Source organism: Leptidea sinapis, chromosome 35 (genome assembly GCF_905404315.1).
Source record: "Leptidea sinapis chromosome 35, ilLepSina1.1, whole genome shotgun sequence".
Lineage (NCBI taxonomy): Eukaryota > Metazoa > Arthropoda > Insecta > Lepidoptera > Pieridae > Leptidea > Leptidea sinapis.
The window spans coordinates 2,588,672-2,608,856 of record NC_066299.1 but is presented as its reverse complement, the minus strand read 5'-3'; the positions used below and the strand labels follow the sequence as shown (position 1 = coordinate 2,608,856).

Below are 20,185 nucleotides of genomic sequence, written 5' to 3'. Positions count from 1 at the left end.
GTCATTTCCTTCGTTGGCTTGCGTCATGCGTGCGTCAACTTGTGAGCGAGTACTGTGGTTGACTTGTTATATTTATAAATCATGGTGTTTCTCGTATGCGATTTCTAGCTATGACAGTAATCACAACAACAAGGAATAACACAATCATATATACAGGTAATGTATGTTTTTGGACTCGGGAACATTCTGAACAACCAAAGTGTAGAATGACGTTTAAGGTAAAGGCTAATTCAGTTGCACACCTTCCTAAAAACTACGAAATATGCATAGTGTTGCAACAAAAATACTCAAACGTCAAATATAATAAGTATTTAAAGGTAAAGCCTCGCACGAGTAAGTCAAAAAGAAGTAAAAATAAATAAATAAATAAAAACACAATAGTTATTGAGTACAGTAGACGCATCAATCCACACACACAGTAAATATATGAAGGTATTATATTAGATTCACCAGTGGTAATTACAATATAACTTGTATAATTATGCAATGTTACAAAGGTCTCATTACTAAATGCATTACCATTTAATGTGAATACCGCATGCGAAAATATGTGTGAAATAGTTTAATATAATTATATTTTGAAAGCCTTGTGATTCCTTTATTTGATTCAACATGTACTTATTGAAATAGTAATTCAAAAGGCTCACGTACTGTTTTCTAATATGTCTCTGGTGTTGGGATTGGCAGGTGTTCTCGTGGGAGCAGACGATCCGTGATACGATCCTGTCGTCGTTCTTCTGGGGCTACATCGTGCTGCAGATCCCGTCCGGGGTGCTAGCGGGCCGCTTCGGCGGGAAGTACCTGGTGTTCGCCTCCATGATAGTCACTGGGATCGTGAACCTGTTCACTCCTATGTTGGCGACGAAGGTTGGTATATGATAAGAAGCGAACTTTATTTACACTGTCACCTGATACTCTGAGATAACCACCCACACCCATGTACATAACATTACCAATAGTTACAATAGTCAATTTTATACAGGCACATATGTTAATTTGCTAGAAACTGTTATAACCATAATGTTAACAATTTGTTATGTTTTTAAAGTGATAACCCTCACTTCTAGGATTAATAAACAAATAAAATTTTAAAACAAAATTTTATGAACGATGCGGGGCTCGAACCCACATAGAACCGCTAATATAAGAAGCCACAACCTGAGATTTGAACAAAGCATACAAGATTTTATGACGATACGTCACTCTGTTAGCTCAGTCGGGAGAGCACTGGCATGGAATGCCAGAGATCGTGGGACGACATCCTTCGAATAAAAATTTTGTTTTCAAATTTAAATAAATAATGTTAACTAACACCAGGAATAGAGAAACTTATAATGCCTACTACTCGGATAAGTCGAGTTAGTAATTGTTTTGTCGGGTGAAGATTTTACAACAAGATCTCAGGAAATTTTCAAAACAAATGTATTACGAAATACAAAATAATTGTTGAGAACGTTTGTGTGGTAAAGGTTACTATTTAAATGATACCACAGATTGGGAATGGAGTGACCGCCCTCAGGCTATTGAATAATAAGTTTAATAATTTTATTCTACGATATTACATAGTAACCATATTTTTTGTGAAAAAAAGAAGCCCGCTGAGTTTCTTGCGCCCGTTCTTCTCAGGGCTGAGGCATACTTTTCGAATTGTGGTAGTTTTTGACTTTCAATAAGTGATAATGATATCCTATTTTGAATCAAAATATATATGATATATTTGGTGTTGAGACACTTGGCCCGTGGGGCCCAAAGGCGCGGAGAATGTACAAAGTACTATCTTCTCGCTTCAATAAGGCTACTGGAAACCCAAGCGCTGGCAGCTATTTTGGTCAACGGATCAGCCTTGCTATCCAACGCACAAATACTGCCAGTATTTTTGGTACGCTTCCACGCAATTATAATTAAAATGTTATGTAGTCATAGTATTGTAAATGTAAGATTTGTTTTATTTTCAATCAAAATATTTGAATTTGCACTTGCAGGGCGACTGGATCGCGGTATGTGCTTGCAGGATCCTGATGGGTCTTGCCCAGGGGATGCTGTACCCGAGTGTGCACGGTCTGATAGGAGCGTGGGCTCCCCTGACCGAGAGGAGCAGGATGGGGACCATCGTCTACTCCGGTAAATATTACAACAGGAATAAAATATATATCATCTTGTATACTCTCTGGGGGACAAGCATCAAATACAACTGGCTTTACTGATGATTAATATCTATGGCTGTATATAGAATAAGGTCAAAATATGTGTTGGGAGACATAGTAGAAGTGGAACTCTAACGGACAAAGCATAAAATCAAATATTTCAAAGAAAAATATAAGAAAAAAAGTATTTCCAAAAGAACATTAAATATAATTTTGATTAAAAAATTCAATCAATTTATTTTTTTAAAGTGAGATCCCTAATTTCTGGGAATTTCAACAAATTAAAAACACGCGACCTGTCGGGTTCCCTCCGAGCGCTCTTTACCAACTGAGCCAACCGTTCGATTGACACATCGTTCGTAAATCTTGGTAACTTCATAAATTTTCACATAATATGTATCAAATTCAAATTCAAATATTTTTATGCAAAATAGGCCTTAAAATCACTTATGGAACGTCAAAAACTACCATCCATTCGATGCGAAATCTATCCTAGATGGTTTATGGCTACTTATTTTTCGAATTCCAACGCTCCTTCCTTTAAAAATTCGGCGGGAACGGCTAGTAGTAAACTAAATATATAAATGATCGTAAACTAAAACAGTAAATTTACTTTGACTCCAGGTTCTCAGCTAGGCACCATCATAGAGATGGTGGTTGCAGGCTGGCTCTCCGACAGCAAATTCGGATGGCCAGCTGTGTTCTACGTGGCCGGTGTCACTTGCTTGGGCTGGGCTGTGCTATGGATCATATTTGGTGACTCCACACCGAGTACAAGCCGATGGATTTCAAAGGAAGAAAGAAAGTTTATTGAATTAAATAATGGTACAATGGACGCCAGTGATAAGAAGGTAACAATCATTATTTAAACAAGTACCAATTAATATTCTATGAAGTAGTGAATATATGATCTTTGGGAGAGGCCTTTGTCCAACAGTGGACATCTTCCGGCTGACATGATGATGATATAAGTAAATATATTATGAAAGCACATTCAAAGATTACAGTCAGTTTAATTAGTCTTAAAAAACATTGTAAAGTTTCGTAATGTTATATTTACGAATACGTAATATTAATAATTTGAATACGTAATATTAATAAACGACTTACCTAACATTACTACTAATAACTGTACTCTTTTTGCTGATGACATCTCTATTGTAATTAAATGTAACAATGAATTGACATATGATATAGAAATTAATAAAACAATAAAGGACACAATTGAATGGCTTACTGAAAATAACCTGACTGTAAATATAAAAAAAAACAATGTATATGCAGTATTATTATAAGAATGGGAAAGGAAAAGATATTAATGTTAATTATCATAATGAGAATAATAAAGAAGCACAACTTGTCAATTTTCTTGGTATTTCTTTAGACAGCAACTTGTCCTTCAAGTCACATGTTGACAAAATTAGCAAAAAAATTAACCAACATGTATTTGTCCTCAAACGCGTATCAAAAACAATAGGTGAAAAAACAGCGCTAATGGCATATCATGCATTCGTGGTTTCAGCTTTAAGATATGGATTGGTCATATGGGGCAACTCGGTGAGCATAGGGCATTTATTTATTGGACAGAAGAAGTGTATCAGGGCGGTTTGTGGAGCCGGCCCCCTAGATTCTTGTCGACCGCTATTTAAAAAATTGAAAATTCTATCGCTGCCATGCCTATACATTTATGAAATAAGCCTATTTGTTCAAAAACATATGTGTGATTTCTATACAAAAAAAAGCCAGAAGGTTTTAAATACAAGGTATCCAAATAAACTCATAATGCCCTTCTGTAGAACTGCATCTTTTAGTAGAAAATGTTTCAGCATGTCTGTGAAAATATATAATAAATTGCCCAATGAATTGAAAGATTTACCGTTCAAAGTTTTTAAAAGAAGACTGCATCAGTGGTTAACAAATAAGTGCTTCTATAGTTTAAATGAATTTTTAATACAAAATGAATTAGTGTATTTGATAATAATATATGTAAATTAATATACTTTTATGACATTGAATTTGTTAATATTATACATAGATACTAAATGAATTATTAAGTTATTTACGTCTCATATTATAATATTATATAAGTATTAAAATTTCATTTTATAAATATTATTGATATCATTGTGAAATCCGACATGTTTCAATATAACAGTACGATTAGTGTTTAGACAATTTTGTAACATATTTTGCATGTCAATTGACGAAACATATTGGATTATCCATTATATTGTTAACACCTTAAGTACAATGTTTCCTGCAAATAAATTTCATTTCATTTCATTTCATTTCATTTCATTTCATTTCATTTCATTTCATTTCATTTCATTTCATTTCATTTCATTTCATTTCATTTCATTTCATTTCATTTCATTTCATTTCATTTCATTTCATTTCATTTCATTTCATTTCATTTCATTTCATTTCATTTCATTTCATTTCATTTCATTTCATTTCATTTCATTTCATTTCATTTCATTTCATTTCATTTCATTTCATTTCATTTCATTTCATTTCATTTCATTTCATTTCATTTCATTTCATTTCATTTCATTTCATTTCATTTCATTTCATTTCATTTCATTTCATTTCAATAAAATAATCTTATTAAGTCTTATACCTATATATAAAGTCTAAAGCGTACAAACCAGTTTTCGATCAGATTATTATTCCAGTCTGCCGTAGACATTTCTTCTACGGTCATCTCAAACGCTGTTAGCGCATCTTCGGGCGACTAAAACTGGATCCTTTTCAGTTGATTTTTTATTTTAGGGAATAAAAAGAAGTCACACGGTGTTAGATAAAGACTGTAGTCTTGAGGAGGGTGACTTTGACTGGTCTGGTGTCCAAGAAGTCCCTTGTTTAGAGCGCTGAGCGCGCGGTCGCTTTATTGGTCAAAAGACGACCATTTCTGTCTTCATCCCCTAACGATAAACGAACGTACTTAAATTCGTTATTCCAAAGGTAGATAGTTGCTTTAGAAAGGCCTTCATCTATAAACACCATTTGAAGTCATAGAAAATCATCGCAAGAAAATGTTCCCGAATAAAAAAATATGGAGGAATTTTTGAAATTTGTACTTTGGTATTTTGCTCGTAAATTATCAAATATTTTTATCAATTGCAATTTGCCAGGGCAACATATATAAAAACTTTCCGAGCGGCCATTAATAATATGAAGTATCCAATTTACAGGCAATGAGTACACCATGGAAAGGGATCTGGACAAATCTACCATTCTGGGCAATACTGCTGGCGCACTGTGGACAGAGCTTAGGATTTTGGACACTCTTAACTGAGATGCCGTCGTACATGGATAAAGTTTTAGGTGTCTCTATAAAAGATGTAAGTTACGTATGATATTAAATAAGCAATAAATACGAAGTTCTCCATATTTTAACATTGCATTCACTGGAAATTAGGAAAGTAGTAACTATTAGGGGAAAGAGAGAAAAGTATTAAATTGAATCACTGCATGCGTCTATTGTTTTAAAACATAATATAAAAAGATCCAAAATAAGACGATTATAATTCAATTTAACAAAAATGCTTAAATTATCTGAAGATTTTATATAATTGGAATAGTTTCATTTGATATTGATTATTAATAAAATGTTATATCCCCTTACAGAACGGCATTCTGTCAGCGTTACCATATGCAGCAATGTTTATTTTGAGTTTCATCTTCAGCTGGGCGTCAGACTTTCTCGTCAACAGAAATATGTTAACAAGAGGCACCGCAAGGAAAGTTTTTAACACTATTGGTAAGATTTGTTCTTTATCTACTTATTACCAATTTTGTTATATTTTAATTATCTCTCTTATTTTCTGATGCGCCAAACAATTCAATTAATTTAATGGTTATTATTGTCGTATTAAAAGTAGCCAAGTAAAAACTTGCGTATTGGGTTTTAATGAGTTTAATTGCCAAGCTTTTGAAACTGTTGCACACTGGTACGCTAGTATCATTCAAAGTTTCTTTGTCATTTGGGACAAAACAATTTTTGCCTTGTTACAGCATCTAGGACACATAGACAGAGACTTCGAAAGGTCTTTTTCTAGCCCAACTAAAGTTTGCCGTTGATTTTTCAAGTATTTTTTCTCGTTGCACTATGGTGAACCATCGAAAACTGATCGATTGATTACCCCATCTCTAAATAATCGTTCGAAATCATCTAAAAGAAGTATTGTCGAAGATAATAAAAAAACTGAATTTCCAACATATAAGGGCTTCGGTATCCAGCAATGAAACAACGTGTTGTCGACGATCACTGCCGATCGACGATATTTTGCATCCAGTAAGGTCCATTATTGTAGTGGGTTACTGTTGTTAGAGTGCTGACTAATGTGTGTTTGATACTGCAGGGTTCTGGGGCCCAGCCGCTGCCCTGGTGGCGTTATCGTACATCCCGGCCGGTCACATATCGCTTGCCGTCGCCATGCTCACCGTCACCGTGGGCCTCAACGGCGCGCACTACTCCGGCTTTTTGGTATGTTCATATTTTTAGTGTCTACAGCTGTAGCATGTAGCATTAACATTCGCAAATATTAATTTAATTAAAGTGATTGACAAATTGGTGTATTTCACTCAGCTTAGCTTTCAGGCAATAGCTATTCAGGTTTTTTAAATAACAATAGTTATTTAAAAAACCTCCCAGTAAAAGTCCCTAAATATTTTGCTAACTAGGGGCAGATTGCAAATCTAGTTCAATAAGTCACTGAAACAAGTTGCTGGCTCCAAACAGCAATCTTATCGATCCCGAATTGAATCGGTTCATACTGAAGATTCAAACACTTAAAAAATGAGAGACGGAGAAATATTTATAAAATAAAATAACCTAGTCCAAATTTGCATAATGATTGAATATAAATACCAAATATCTATTTAAAGGTATTACTGGTTCAGAAATATTTAAGCTATAAATAATTATATTTTACTTTCAGATATCGCATATTGATCTCTCTCCGAACTTCGCCAGTACGCTGATGGGCTTCACAAACGCTTTCGGAAACGTGTTTTCCATAATGGCTCCGCTGAGTGTCAGCCTTGTGGTCAAAGATGAAGTAAGTAAATATCGAAAAGCAGATGACTTACGTCTGCATAACTTGCAGATAAAATCAGATGCTAAATTAGCCATTCACGGACGCCGTGAATGACATAACTGTAGCGTCAGGCGCGGATTGGTGAATATCCAAACAAATGGAAGCTAGTACGATGCACCATCATGATGTCCTGAGGGAACGATTGCGAAGCATCTCCGACTGCTCCAAATAGCTAAATGGAGTAGTGCTGCGCCAAAATAGCCCCTTGAATCACAATACTGTAGACAATGAATAATTAGATGAAAACCCTACGCGACACGCCAACGCGTCTTCCGAAAGGAGCGATTGCAAAGCAAAACCAAACGCCACTACACGGTTCAAGTCAAATGGCATCGTCGTGAATGCGTACGCTAAGCTCGGCATCAATCCCGCCATTTTATGTTTAGTCTGCCTCGAGACGTCAAAGACGGAAGAAGGAAGTCGTGAATTCATTTCAAACTATTTCATATGCTTTTTCGCCGATCTAAATATAAACTGCAACGAAGTATAATAATTCCAATAAACAAAGGGACGCGGAGACGGAGTGTACGGCATGCCGGTGAATGTAGTCTAAATATTACGTCTATCTATTCTTCGTGGAGATAAAGGGTAAATCCGTGAACCAGCTTTAGACATATCACTGAATTGAATCATGACAAAAGATCAAAAATGTGGTGTTTAAATGTTTCAATAGCCCCAATATTAAAGGCGCAGTGTCGAACTTATGATATGCCAGGTCTGCTAATAGTTTCCAATCGGATAAGCTTAACTTTCTAATTATCGACTGACAAACTTCCCGTATCATAGCAGAGAGATTACAAAAATATAATGAGGAGTGTAGGTAGAATGTATTTCTCTGGTGTCATGATTTGCAAAAGAGACCCCTTACATTCGTTGGTGTTCTTTCATAAACAATAACATTAAACTGAACTACTAATATATTGATAGGTACAACTTTCTGCGTCAGTTGCGGTACTCAGCCATGACAGATAGTTAGATCGTTAATTTTGTATTCATAATATTTCAGACGAGTGGTGCAGAATGGAGAAAAGTATTCTTTTTGTCAGTCGCGTTCTACTTCTTGAGTAATCTGTTCTTCATTCTATTCTTCTCCGGGGAAGTACAGAAATGGAACGAACCACGAACGAAAATAACTCTCGGTAAGTACATAATATCTTAGGTGTCTTATATCGATATATATATATATAGGTACTTTATTGTGATCAAGCTTCACAAGAAGAAGTGTATCTACTTGTTATATATATATACATATACAAAAAAATACAGGGTGTAAACAGACTAAGAATACATAAGGGTTCCGTAGAGCTCTCTATAACTGAATAGGTATTGGCATTTTGGCGATAGATTTTTATAGTTGCAGAAAAAGTCTATTTTTATAATTTTTATTGTCAACATTGTAATGCAATGTACAATTACAAAAATAAATCGTGACCCACCTTAAGATCATTTTCCTACAGTCATAATAAACAAGTACATTTCCTAAGTAACTGTTATCATTTTGTTTTTGTTTTGACAGTCCACCAATTGTCATACAATATTTTTCGTGCAAATATAAACCTGTTATGATTTTAAAAGAATTATCAGCAAAGTAGGACACGAATCAATTGTTCCAATGGTACAGTACCTACGTTATAAGGCTCAATGCCACTTGTATAACGCGAAATAGATGATATTATGTGCTTTTTGGTTTTGTATAATTTTAGGGACGATCGCGCGGTATGCCTCTGATCAACGTTATTTCGGCGTTCGCGTAGCGTTCAGTCAATGCGTATTATTTTACGTGTTCGAATAGATTGATTATACTTAAAGTGATTTAAGAGAATGTATCAGAAAGCTATTGAAACAAGCTGTATGATCATGCAAAATGAACCAGCTTATAAACAAAATAAGGATCAGAACTTGGTGAGGGACTGGGTGCCGATTTGGGAAGGTTAATAAAAATAATTGGATAGAAATTGAAATGCTGACCTTTCTGGAATAAAATTTATTTTGTGTGTTTTTTGCCACCGTCAACTATATTTAATGAAAGTGAACCATAAGTAAATACGATTTTATATATATTCTAACGCTAAGCGACATTTTTCAGAAGAGGGAGTGAAAGAAAAAGAAGAAAAACGCAACGAGAAAGAGATCGCAGATCAGAAATGAAAAAGAGTTGACATAGCGCCTCTTACGAACTAGTCATATCAACTGTTAACAAACGGTTTATTTAAAATACTGCTGCCTCGTCAATATATTGGGGTAGTCCAAAACGTTTCATTTCACGTCACTATTTATAGTATTCAATACATAAACTTACAATATACTAGCGTATACACAAACAGCGTTCGACAGGGAAGAACATCTCTAACGGAGATATAGCAAGAAAGAAAAGGAAAGCGAATCTATTCTTACTGTAACAGATTATGATTGAGAAGTCGTAAGCAATCTGCCACGCTGGGAATTGGCTTTTTAGTATTTCCGATATTCAATCTTCAATCAAGGCTTCAAGATAATGAGACGAATGTAAAATTTCGGAAAGAGGATAACTGTCGGTTTTAGTAATGATACAAAGTTTTATTATTTTACATTTTATTCGAATATATTACATAAATTTATTTAGACTCTGAGCTTACATTTTCGATAAATGACACAAGAGGTTTATGGTAACTAAAATATGAGATAAATACTTTGGTCTTAATATGGTCCATATATCTTGTGAGTACTCAATCAACGAAATCGCTATATCCGATGCAAAATTTACATTAAGCCTTTAACTGCATATGAAGTCCTGGTACATGTTGCTAGAATGACACATGATTTGAACCGCTAAAAGCATTACTATCACCGCTACCATATTAATGTTCTCCTAGTGTCTTTGTAGTAATACGTCGTGACATGAAATCAGAATATATTAAGATATACTCGTGTCATATATAAGACAATCTCTCTTCAACTATGATCGCCTGATACCAAAACACTGTATTATGCTTCCTATCTCATTCTTTCGCCGGCTGAATCCTATACATTTACCTATTTGTGTCCCTATTGTTTTGCTTTTTCGTTTCATCGAGTTTTAAATCACAACGATTCAAATGAAGTTTCACTTCAAAAATTTGTCAAGTATTATCGAGCTGTCTAGTGGTCAATACGCTAATATATTCTAAGTGTATAGTTCAATACCATGATAGAAGTTAGTTATATTTATATGATGACTATATAAGCAGGTACCAGTGATAAAAAACATAGACATGGAGAAGTGATTTATTATAATTACGACATGAAAAATAATTATTTGCTATCTGCCAGTATTAATTATTCTTGTTACTTGTAACTTGTAAGTCATGGTTGAAAAAAAAAACAACCAATGAACTGTACGAATTGTTAGCTAAGTGTTTAAATATTTAATATCTGTGATGTGTATTATGTTTATTTTAAGTCGAATCGATTATTATTTATTTATATCGAATGAATAATTATTTATTGAACTATTTTGTAAATATACTTTAATTTAATAATAATTGTTAAGATAATTTTCATTATCTTGAAGAATAAGTAAAAATGAAGTGAGTGTATCGCATTTGCATATCTGTAATATTAGTAATTAATAAAATTATTAAAGAATTTCATTTTTTATTTACGACTGTACCAATCATAGGATTTTGAAACATTTTGAATGCTTAATTAGTGATAAAGGCTCACTTAGTGTTTTATTTTGAGTGGTGGTATGGTGTCGAGGGATTAATCGAGTGACCACCGGACGAGTCAGGTGAGGAGGATGAGTTTTGTTAATATTATGGGCAACAGTAATTAGTAGAAAGAAAAGCAGGACACCAACCTACTTTCAATTCGTTCAAAACAGACTGAGTCGTATAACAGATGACACTTCCCTTTTTTAGTTTATTGAAGTGAAAACTTCTTAAACGACGTTGAGCACTTTTCTTGGGATGGGTATAAAATTTTAATCTTTTGTCAGCTAAAAGCTACTAAAAGCTACCTTTAGGCAAAGAACATAATATAATAGTAGAAGTACGGAAGTCTCACTCCGAAAAATCAATAAAAAAATAGAGACTCTCGCGGTCATACAATAAGGTGTAATTCAGATCGCACAGCGCTACTAACCTATATTTTTATTCACCGAATAGTTGCCTCTCGTTCTATCGCGTGTCTCTTACCTCTTCTGACGACATTAGGGTTGTTTTCTTTACCTAAAACTATACCTACCTAGTATAGGGTCATGTTATAAAAATAGCTCAGTTATTTCTTTAATATAAAAAGGTATAAAATCTTAATTTTAAATCATTATTCTTTCATTGTCAAACCCACATTAGTTGCAGATAGTAATGTATACGTTGGAACACCATAACATAGTCAAACCTACTTAGTATATTGGTAATAAATAGGTAGCTATTCTATTCGCCTATTTCTGCCGTGAAGCAGTAATGTGTAAGCATTACTGTGTTTCGGTCTGATGGGCGCCGTATCTAGTGAAATAACTGGGCAAATGAGGCTTAACATCTTATGTCTCAAGGTGACGAGCGCAATTGTAGTGCCCCTCAGAATTTTTGGGTTTTTTGAGAATCCTGAGCGGCACTGCATTGCAATGGGCATGGCGTATCAATTACCATCAGCTGAACGTCCTGCTCGTCTCGTCCCTTATTTATTTATTTATTTATTTTATTTAGAAATACCAACATTTGTTTACATTGATGCGTTACATATTTATAACATAGACTAAATATAATGTGCTTAATGTAACAAACAATTACAGGTATCTACATACATGCTTTAATAATTTTCACAAAGTAAATATTAGTTTAAGGGAAAAAAAATATACGCTAACAAGTAATAATGGTTAAATGATTTTGTTTGAAATTATTATTATTTAAGATTATTATATATATATTATAAACTAAGAAACATAATTATTCTGACTACATTTTATTCACTAAACTTACTTACAAATAATTTACGAACTGTATAGACAGAAGTCGTGAAATTAATATCGATGTAATCGCTATATATGTTTACCATCTTGCACAGCCTAGGAATAGGAGAGTTCGCTCCAAACATACATCTTCGAACCGGTGGAACTAGCGGAGCAATTTGCTTCCGGGGATATCTACTAGGGACACGAAAATTAATTTTATTCAGAAGCTGAGGACAGTCAATCTTGTCATTTAAAAGTTTTAATGCAAAGATAAGATCGATTAGAGTTCGCCTGTCTTCTAAGGAAGTCATTTTGAAAAATACGAGTCTATTAGCATAGGTAGACAGACTTTTTCTTGAAAGTCCGTTCGAATAAATTAAATGCCAAATAAATCTTTTTTGAATTCGCTCTATTCTTAACATGTGTGTCGCATAGTGAGGTCTCCAAACTACCGATCCATATTCCAATATGCTCCGTACCAATGAGTTGTAAAGTGAAATTTTTAAAAAGTTGTCACGAAATACTTTTATGTTTCTAATTAAAAATCCTAACATTTTAGATGCCCGAGAGGTAACATACTCTATATGGGGAACGAAAGTTAACTTAGCATCAAAAACAATGCCAAGATCTTTAACTTGATTTAACTTATGAATAGAAGTCCCATTAATGCTATAATTGTACGCTACGTTACTTCTTTTCCGTGAAAAAGTAATAAAGTGGCACTTATCTGAGTTTAATACCATACCATTATAATGGCACCATAAAGTAATGCTCTCGAGATCTGACTGAAGTCTGGTACAGTCTTCGATTGAATTAATTTCTTTTAATATTTTCAAGTCATCGGCATAGAGATAAGGTTTTGATGATTTTATGGAATTGACGATATCGTTAATAAAAAAATTGAAAAGTAGGGGCCCTAAATGAGAGCCCTGCGGTACACCAGATGTAATAAATTGAGGTGAGGAATTGAAGCCATTCACCACCACAAAAAAGTAGCGACTAGACAAATATGATCTAAACCATTCCAAAAATATGTTGGATATACCATAAGCTGATAATTTGGCGATCAAGATACTATGACACACTCGATCAAAAGCCTTACTGAAGTCAGTATATACAACGTCGACCTGTTTCTGTGCATCCAGTAATTCGGTTATAGTTTCACAAAAATCTACGAGATTGGTTGTTGTTGATCTTAAAGGTACAAAGCCATGTTGAACTTCATGTAAGAACAATTTGAAGTGATTTTGTAGAAAAGGACAAATTAAGGATTCTAAAATTTTGGCAAATGTGGACAAAATGGAGATTGGTCTATAGTTTTTAATTAATTCCTGAGGGCCTGACTTATGTATGGGGACCACCTTGGCTGTTTTCCAATATAACGGAAAGCATCCCGTACTGAGAGATTTATTGTATATAAATGAGAGGGGTACTGCCAACTGCTCAGCACATTCAACCACAAAAATTGAAGGAATTCCATCTGGCCCAGCTCCTTTATTTCTATCCAGTGATTGTATCTATCATAAAAAAAAAGGTAGCTATCATGGATTGTAATTTCATTATAATAATAATCACTTTAAAGTCTTATTTATGTTTTTATTATTATAAAGTATTTATGTTTATGAAGTAAAACTTCTTTAGTCGCGACTTGGGGGTACCTCAGATTTTTTTTCTGACGGAAATAACACTCAGTACAAAAGACAATTGAAAGAATTTTTTTAAGCCATTATAATTTAATGGTTTTAAAAAATATTTCAAATTGTTCAGTAATATTTTTTAAAAATCTACAGGTGTATAATTTGTTTATTTATTACTACCATTGCAATAAATAATATATAAGTTTAGAGAAATTTTCTGACATTTGCGACATTCACCAATTTGTTTTTGGTTCCATCGCCCATTATTAGGACAGGCCAGGTTCGAGCCCATACAGCCATATGTGTTAATATTCAATAACAACATCATATTGATATGTGCTAATAATAATTAAACCTTCAATTTCTTATTATCAATAATTTTATTTAATGAGTGATGCGAATTAGTAGAAATGTAGAATTAAATTATAAATAGAATACAAAATGAAAATAATAATCTGTCAAATAAAATGGCGGAATGCCAGGAACGTTTTATTCTTTCATCAATAAGAATTAAAGAGAAAATCAAGAACCTGAGAATGACTTGACCTGTTAAGTAAATGTTTATTTTCTGATGAATAATAATATCAAAACATAGCATTCTTTGTATGCTTTATAAAAATCTCACTTTATAAAAATAATATTAATGTATATTAATAAAAGCATTTTTTTTATTTTAGGCAGAAAATGTCAACTTTGCTCAAAGATGTAGTTATATCTTCAGCGTTTCCGAGAAATAAAATCTAACAATGCTCCTAGCTCTTCAGTAATAACCCGGGTATATGCATGTAACTTATATTTAGTTGAAATATTATTTTTTCTAATCTTTATTTTATTAAATTTGTGCCGAATAATAAATATTAAATACGCGCGAAATATGAAACATCGAAACGCAATGCTATTTATTAGTTGAAGCGCAGTGTGACGCCAAACTCTAGCCCCCTTATTCATAATAGTCTGCTAACTTAAAGCATTGCTAATTCTCACTCTGTCTTCTTCTATTGACCTAAGTCAGAATGAGAAAAAACACTCCTAAGCGGCTGTTTAAAGTTAGCGGACCATTATGAATAAGGGGGTAGATATACATAAGCAATGTTGCTAGATATTATTTTCGGTGGTTAGCGATATATTAAATTATATAATGGTTTTTTATTATTCAATTATCTGTATAATTATTATTTACAATGACTGAAAGTGGATTTGTTAAAACGCCATCAGATAATCTTCCAAAAATAGCCGATGCGTTTATGATACTGTTTGATGATGTGTTTTTGTGTTTCGATCCCAGATTTTACTTCTTCTGTATTTAAAAGAGTGAAAGTAAACTAGTTAATTATGTGATAGTTAATTTAATTTTTAAGTTTTCTCAATTCATATTTTTTGATAGGTTCAGTAGTTTTCGCAGTATAACCGAGGGAAAAAACCGGCCATACATTTATTAGTACAATATAGATTCTTGGGCTAGACTCCGACGTCACAGAATCCACGCGCAAAATGGCGCGTTTGAATAGCCGAAATATATTGCTAGAAAAATATTTATTTTTTAATTGAATAAGAATGTTTTTATCTATAATTTGATATGTTTGATAATTTTTGGGATGTAAAAAATCAAAATTAAGTATTTTTAAAATTCATGCATACATGAGTGCATTTAATGTATATATATTAGCCCCCTTATTCATAATGGTCCGCTAACTTTAAACAGCCGCTTAGTAGTGTTTTTTCTTATTCTGACTTAGGTCAATAGAAGAAGACAGAGTGAGAATTAGCAATGCTTTACGTTAGCAAACTATTATGAATAAGGGGGCTAATATATAAAATTCTCATGTCGCGGTGTTTGTAGTTAAACTCCTTCGAAACGGCTTGACCGATTCTCATGAAATTTTGAGTGGATATTGGGTAGGTCTGAGAATCGGACAACATCTATTTTTTACCCCACTAAATGTTAAGGGTGGTCCACGCCAATTTTTTTTTAATTTGTTTGATTATGAGTCAGCATTACAATAACAAAATACATACAACTTCAAATTTTCACCCATCTACGATCAACAGTTACTTTTGTATCGCGATTTTAATATCGGCAATACAATACGTTTGCTGGGTCAGCTAGTAATTTAATATATTTATGTATCTGTTAATTATTCCTAAAGTTAATTATTATTAAGTTTTACTTCAATCGCGCGTAAAGGTTACACACACATACTTCTTCTATTATTAAAATATCGGTTGGATCGGTGACAGCAAATCTCGCGCGTGTGTAACTGCTCGCTCGCGAGTCCCTACTAGCTGGCCTACTCTGTAGAGGCCGCCGCACGTACGTATGATATCGATACCTGTGTACACTTCGCAGTGAGACAGGCCTGCTTTAGGTCACCCAGAACTACCGACGACAGTGGTCCAAGGTCAACTCATGCGTCACGCCTGCATGTCGTGTCATATTAATTGTATGGTAGAATCGTAAACTTTTATATTCTCAATTACACTTGTACTTAGTTGTTGTTTTTAGTTGGAATTCTTCAAGGGACACGTAAGTAAATAATCTACTTAACATATTCTGAAATCCTTTTCTTTTTAATGATAATAAGGGACGAGACGAGCAGGACGTTCAGCTGATGGTAATTGTTACGCCATGCCCATTACAATGCAGTGCCGCTCATGATTCTCAAAAAACCCAAAATTTCTGAACGGCACTACAATTGCGCTCGTCACCTTGAGACATAAGATGTTGAGCCTCATTCAGACCGAAACACAGTAATGCTTACACATTACTGCTTCACGGCAGAAATAGGCGCCGTTGTGGTAACCATAATCTAGCCGGCTTCCTGTGCAAAGGAGCCTCCACTGGTATTAAATAATTGTACTCATTTAATGTGAGCGTATATCAGACAGACAGATTAATTTATATACGAATAAAATACGATTTAAAACCAACTGCTCCAAAATGTTAAAGAATCAAGTTGGCGTATTGTGCAAAAACTCCCTAGCAAATTTTATATTACTTTTTTTTATTAAGAAAACATACAGATATTTATAAAACAAAATAACATCTACTTCTACAACAAAAATGAAATTACCAGTTTTCACATAATATTATAATATAACTAGTTTAAATATTACTAGAAAGCTAAATGATGCTATCACGGACTAGTAAAAAAAGAAGGACTCCGCGCCGTGATATTAGCATGTGAAGCACCATTATGCTAGTGTGTGTGAGGTTACGGGGTATACCAGTTACACAATTTTTCTCTCTTAAATAATCATATATCCACAAATACTTTTATAGTATTGTTTTTACCCTTTTTCACAACGCACGACGGCATTTTTAAAATATTTTATTGCGACGCAAACTGATCTGTCACACACGATGACAAATCTCATAATGGTGGCCGAGCGGCTTGTATTAGTGTAAGTGTATGCGTGGGGCTATGTATTTACACGTTTACCGACTTGTTTTGGTGCCTCACTGTTATGTAAGGTGACACGAAGTCCTTATTTTTTACTCGTCCGTGGATGCTATATACAATTACAACAGAAACTAATTAAATAAGCTGTTCTATTACTGAATCCTACAAAATGACAGTTAAATCAGATTAAGTGGCTAGTGTAATGCTTGGTTGTCTGCAATTTCTCTACAAAGCTTATAGGTACTGTATTTACAGTGTTCGTGCAACGGTTCAAGTTATTAAATTAATTAAAATTGCTCTGTCCTTATCTCTCCTTCCCACAAGCACACAGCCGGTCTGAGGTTCGAGTCTCCTTAGGAGACGCCCCGCGACTGTTGTTGCGTAGTCTTTGCGGCCTCCACGGCCCACGTCCTACTTCGCTGTGAAAGCCAGGGCTGCTAACAGCACAGAGGAGGTTTTAGTCGGTATGGGGCGTCCGCTTACGCGGACACTCGAGTCCGACATATTACGCCCCGTTCCGGGGCGTAAATACGTAACAGTATTTCCTCCTCTCAAAAAAAAAAAATCTGTCCTTATTATTGTTAGAGAGCTGTACCGATTGATGTGTTTACTGGCAATTAAATATTGTTGTCAGAACAATACATTCTTTTTCCAGGTCAAAATTATGTGGCGTTGGAAGAATACAAAGTATTTATTACTATTTTGGTAAGTTACGTACGATTTAAGATAATGAAATGAAATATCTTTCGCTTGACATTCTCAAGAAGTGCAATATAAATAAGAAATAAATAACCGTTTTGCAGAATATTTACAATATATTCTATTGTGACAACAAGGCCAAGTTTTATTTTTTAATTTTGCTCTTCGACATTGGTAACATTTTTGCATGTTTTATAATTATATTTGTAGTGGCCTTTCTTTGCCATTTTCAAAAATCATCAGCCCGTCTATTATTTGCTCTTTTCTCCTTTATCCACCTCGTGGGTAACAGTTGGGCTAACGTTTTATTCATAACTATTTAATTAAAAATGCATCATTATATTAAACAAGATAATTAAGAAGAAAGTTGAAGGCGTAGATCAAGTAGTACAAATAATTCATGTTTCAGAAACAGCGTCGTCACGGTGGTAATCATGGACCTCTTGGTCGTGAACCCTGAGGATGCAATCGACATGGATCTCCATGCGCGAGCCCTGGACAACGAAGAGTGTGAACGACAGCTGGACTACCTCTCAAACAGTTCAATGATAATACCATGTGAGATATCAATAGCAGTAGTTTCTTTTCATGCCGGTTTTTCGTGCGTGTGTGGTTCTCCAATTCATGGACAGGAGCAGTGGGTGCGTAATAAGTGCGGCAGCGTGACTATCTTCCATCATAAAGCACTTAGATTACCCTGGACGCTCTAGTCCCATGGGTGTCGTAGGAGACCTTCATCTTCTTTTTCTTCTCGGTCAATATACGATACGCTCTTGACAAAGCGGTCTTGATTCTCAAGAAGTTTTAATAAGGGCAAATGTAATGCGCCTCACAATTTCTCGCCATCTCTTTCTGTTAGAGGTCATTCGAGTACACTCAGATCTTCATCACCAGCTGGAAGACGTCTACTGCTGGAGTAAGGCCTTCCCCAAAGATTTCTACGACGATCGGTCCTGCGCTGCCCTCATCCAACGTATTCCGGCGGTCTTGATCAGATCGGCGATCCATCCTGTGGGGGGCCTTCCTACACTGCGCCTTCCGGTACGTGGTCGCCATTCGAGGTCTTTACTGCCTCAACGAACATCTGTCCATCGACCTATATGCCCTGGAGGAAACCTAGTCATCACCAAATTATAAGAACGCTATGGTCGCAAGAGCGACTCCCAAACGTGAAGATGGGCGCCGGTTAACCGCTTACCTAAGGTGCTTTGCTGCTTCATAACGCCAGTTTTCTGTGCGAGTGTGGTACGATTCCAATTGACTCTGTAATTGTGCGCCGGCAACATGAATCCACCACATTGAATGCTTTAAGTCTCCTCTCACGACCGGGAATGACTCTTTCATTTTATATATATGAAAGTTATTTTTCAACTATATAGGATATAATAGAGACTTCCACCTATATATTGACGCATCACGATATCTCTGGAACCATAAGGCATAGAGACTTGAAATTTGGTTGAAATATTTCTTTCGCCGAGTAGAGGTCAGCTACGGCTATTTTACGAAATTTCACCCTCAAAAGTTTGTTCTATTATGAACAGAACAATGTCTGTCGGGTCAGCTAGTATTTGATGAAAGAATTTAACTCAATGGTCAATTAAAATAAGAAATATCTCAATATACTTATTTTCATAATATAAACAGAAATTATTGCCATTTATTATAGGTTTTTACTAGATACAATATTTGCCAATCTTTTGCCTGAACTAACAGTTCAGGGTAGTATCTACAATAGGTAAACCCTAGTTCACGGTACAAGAAATAACTTCTTTATTTATTTATTTATTTTTGGAACCCCAACAATAAGTATACATGACATTTGCTTACACATTACTACAAGATTCTATATAGTCGAGTATATCTATTACTTAAAGGCATTCACAGCATTTCGTAATAGATATTTACCAATAGGCAAAAACAAGATTTAATTTAAAACCATAATACTAATAAATTAAATTAAACTTTTTGCAAAATATGACAATATTAAGCAATTGTAAGTAATTTTCGTTTGAGATCCGCTAAATTGTCGTTGAAGAGATCTAAATCAGCATTATTTAAAATTATGGAGTTGTATGTGGAACAAATCCTATAGAAAGGTGCATTCCGTCCAATATTAGTTCTCGTAACCTGTAAATAGAAAAAAATTGTTTTATTTCGAGTATTACGTTGAGGTACTTGAAATGTTATAACAATTTAATATGTCTACAGAATATATTTTATTTTTTAACAATTTTGTACAGATATGTAATGTCAAGCATACGCCGACGAGCTGCAAATTTTTGTAAATTGA

At 34.4% G+C, this 20,185-nt stretch overlaps 1 protein-coding gene across 3 annotated transcripts in view; it reads left to right on the top strand.

Annotated features, from left to right (window-relative positions):
- LOC126975313 (putative inorganic phosphate cotransporter) overlaps positions 1-10,849 on the top strand; it is a 41,016-nt gene extending 30,167 nt beyond the window's left edge. For all 3 annotated transcript variants that reach the window (XM_050823139.1, XM_050823138.1, XM_050823140.1), the window contains 9 exons: positions 688-867; positions 1,983-2,121; positions 2,769-2,995; positions 5,339-5,488; positions 5,775-5,907; positions 6,509-6,633; positions 7,088-7,207; positions 8,253-8,385; positions 9,333-10,849. In XM_050823139.1, the coding sequence (XP_050679096.1) occupies positions 688-867; positions 1,983-2,121; positions 2,769-2,995; positions 5,339-5,488; positions 5,775-5,907; positions 6,509-6,633; positions 7,088-7,207; positions 8,253-8,385; positions 9,333-9,394 (1,269 nt within the window). In that variant the 3' untranslated portion in view covers positions 9,395-10,849. The remainder of the gene's footprint in view (positions 1-687; positions 868-1,982; positions 2,122-2,768; positions 2,996-5,338; positions 5,489-5,774; positions 5,908-6,508; positions 6,634-7,087; positions 7,208-8,252; positions 8,386-9,332) is intronic.
- Positions 10,850-20,185: the final 9,336 nt, after the last annotated feature.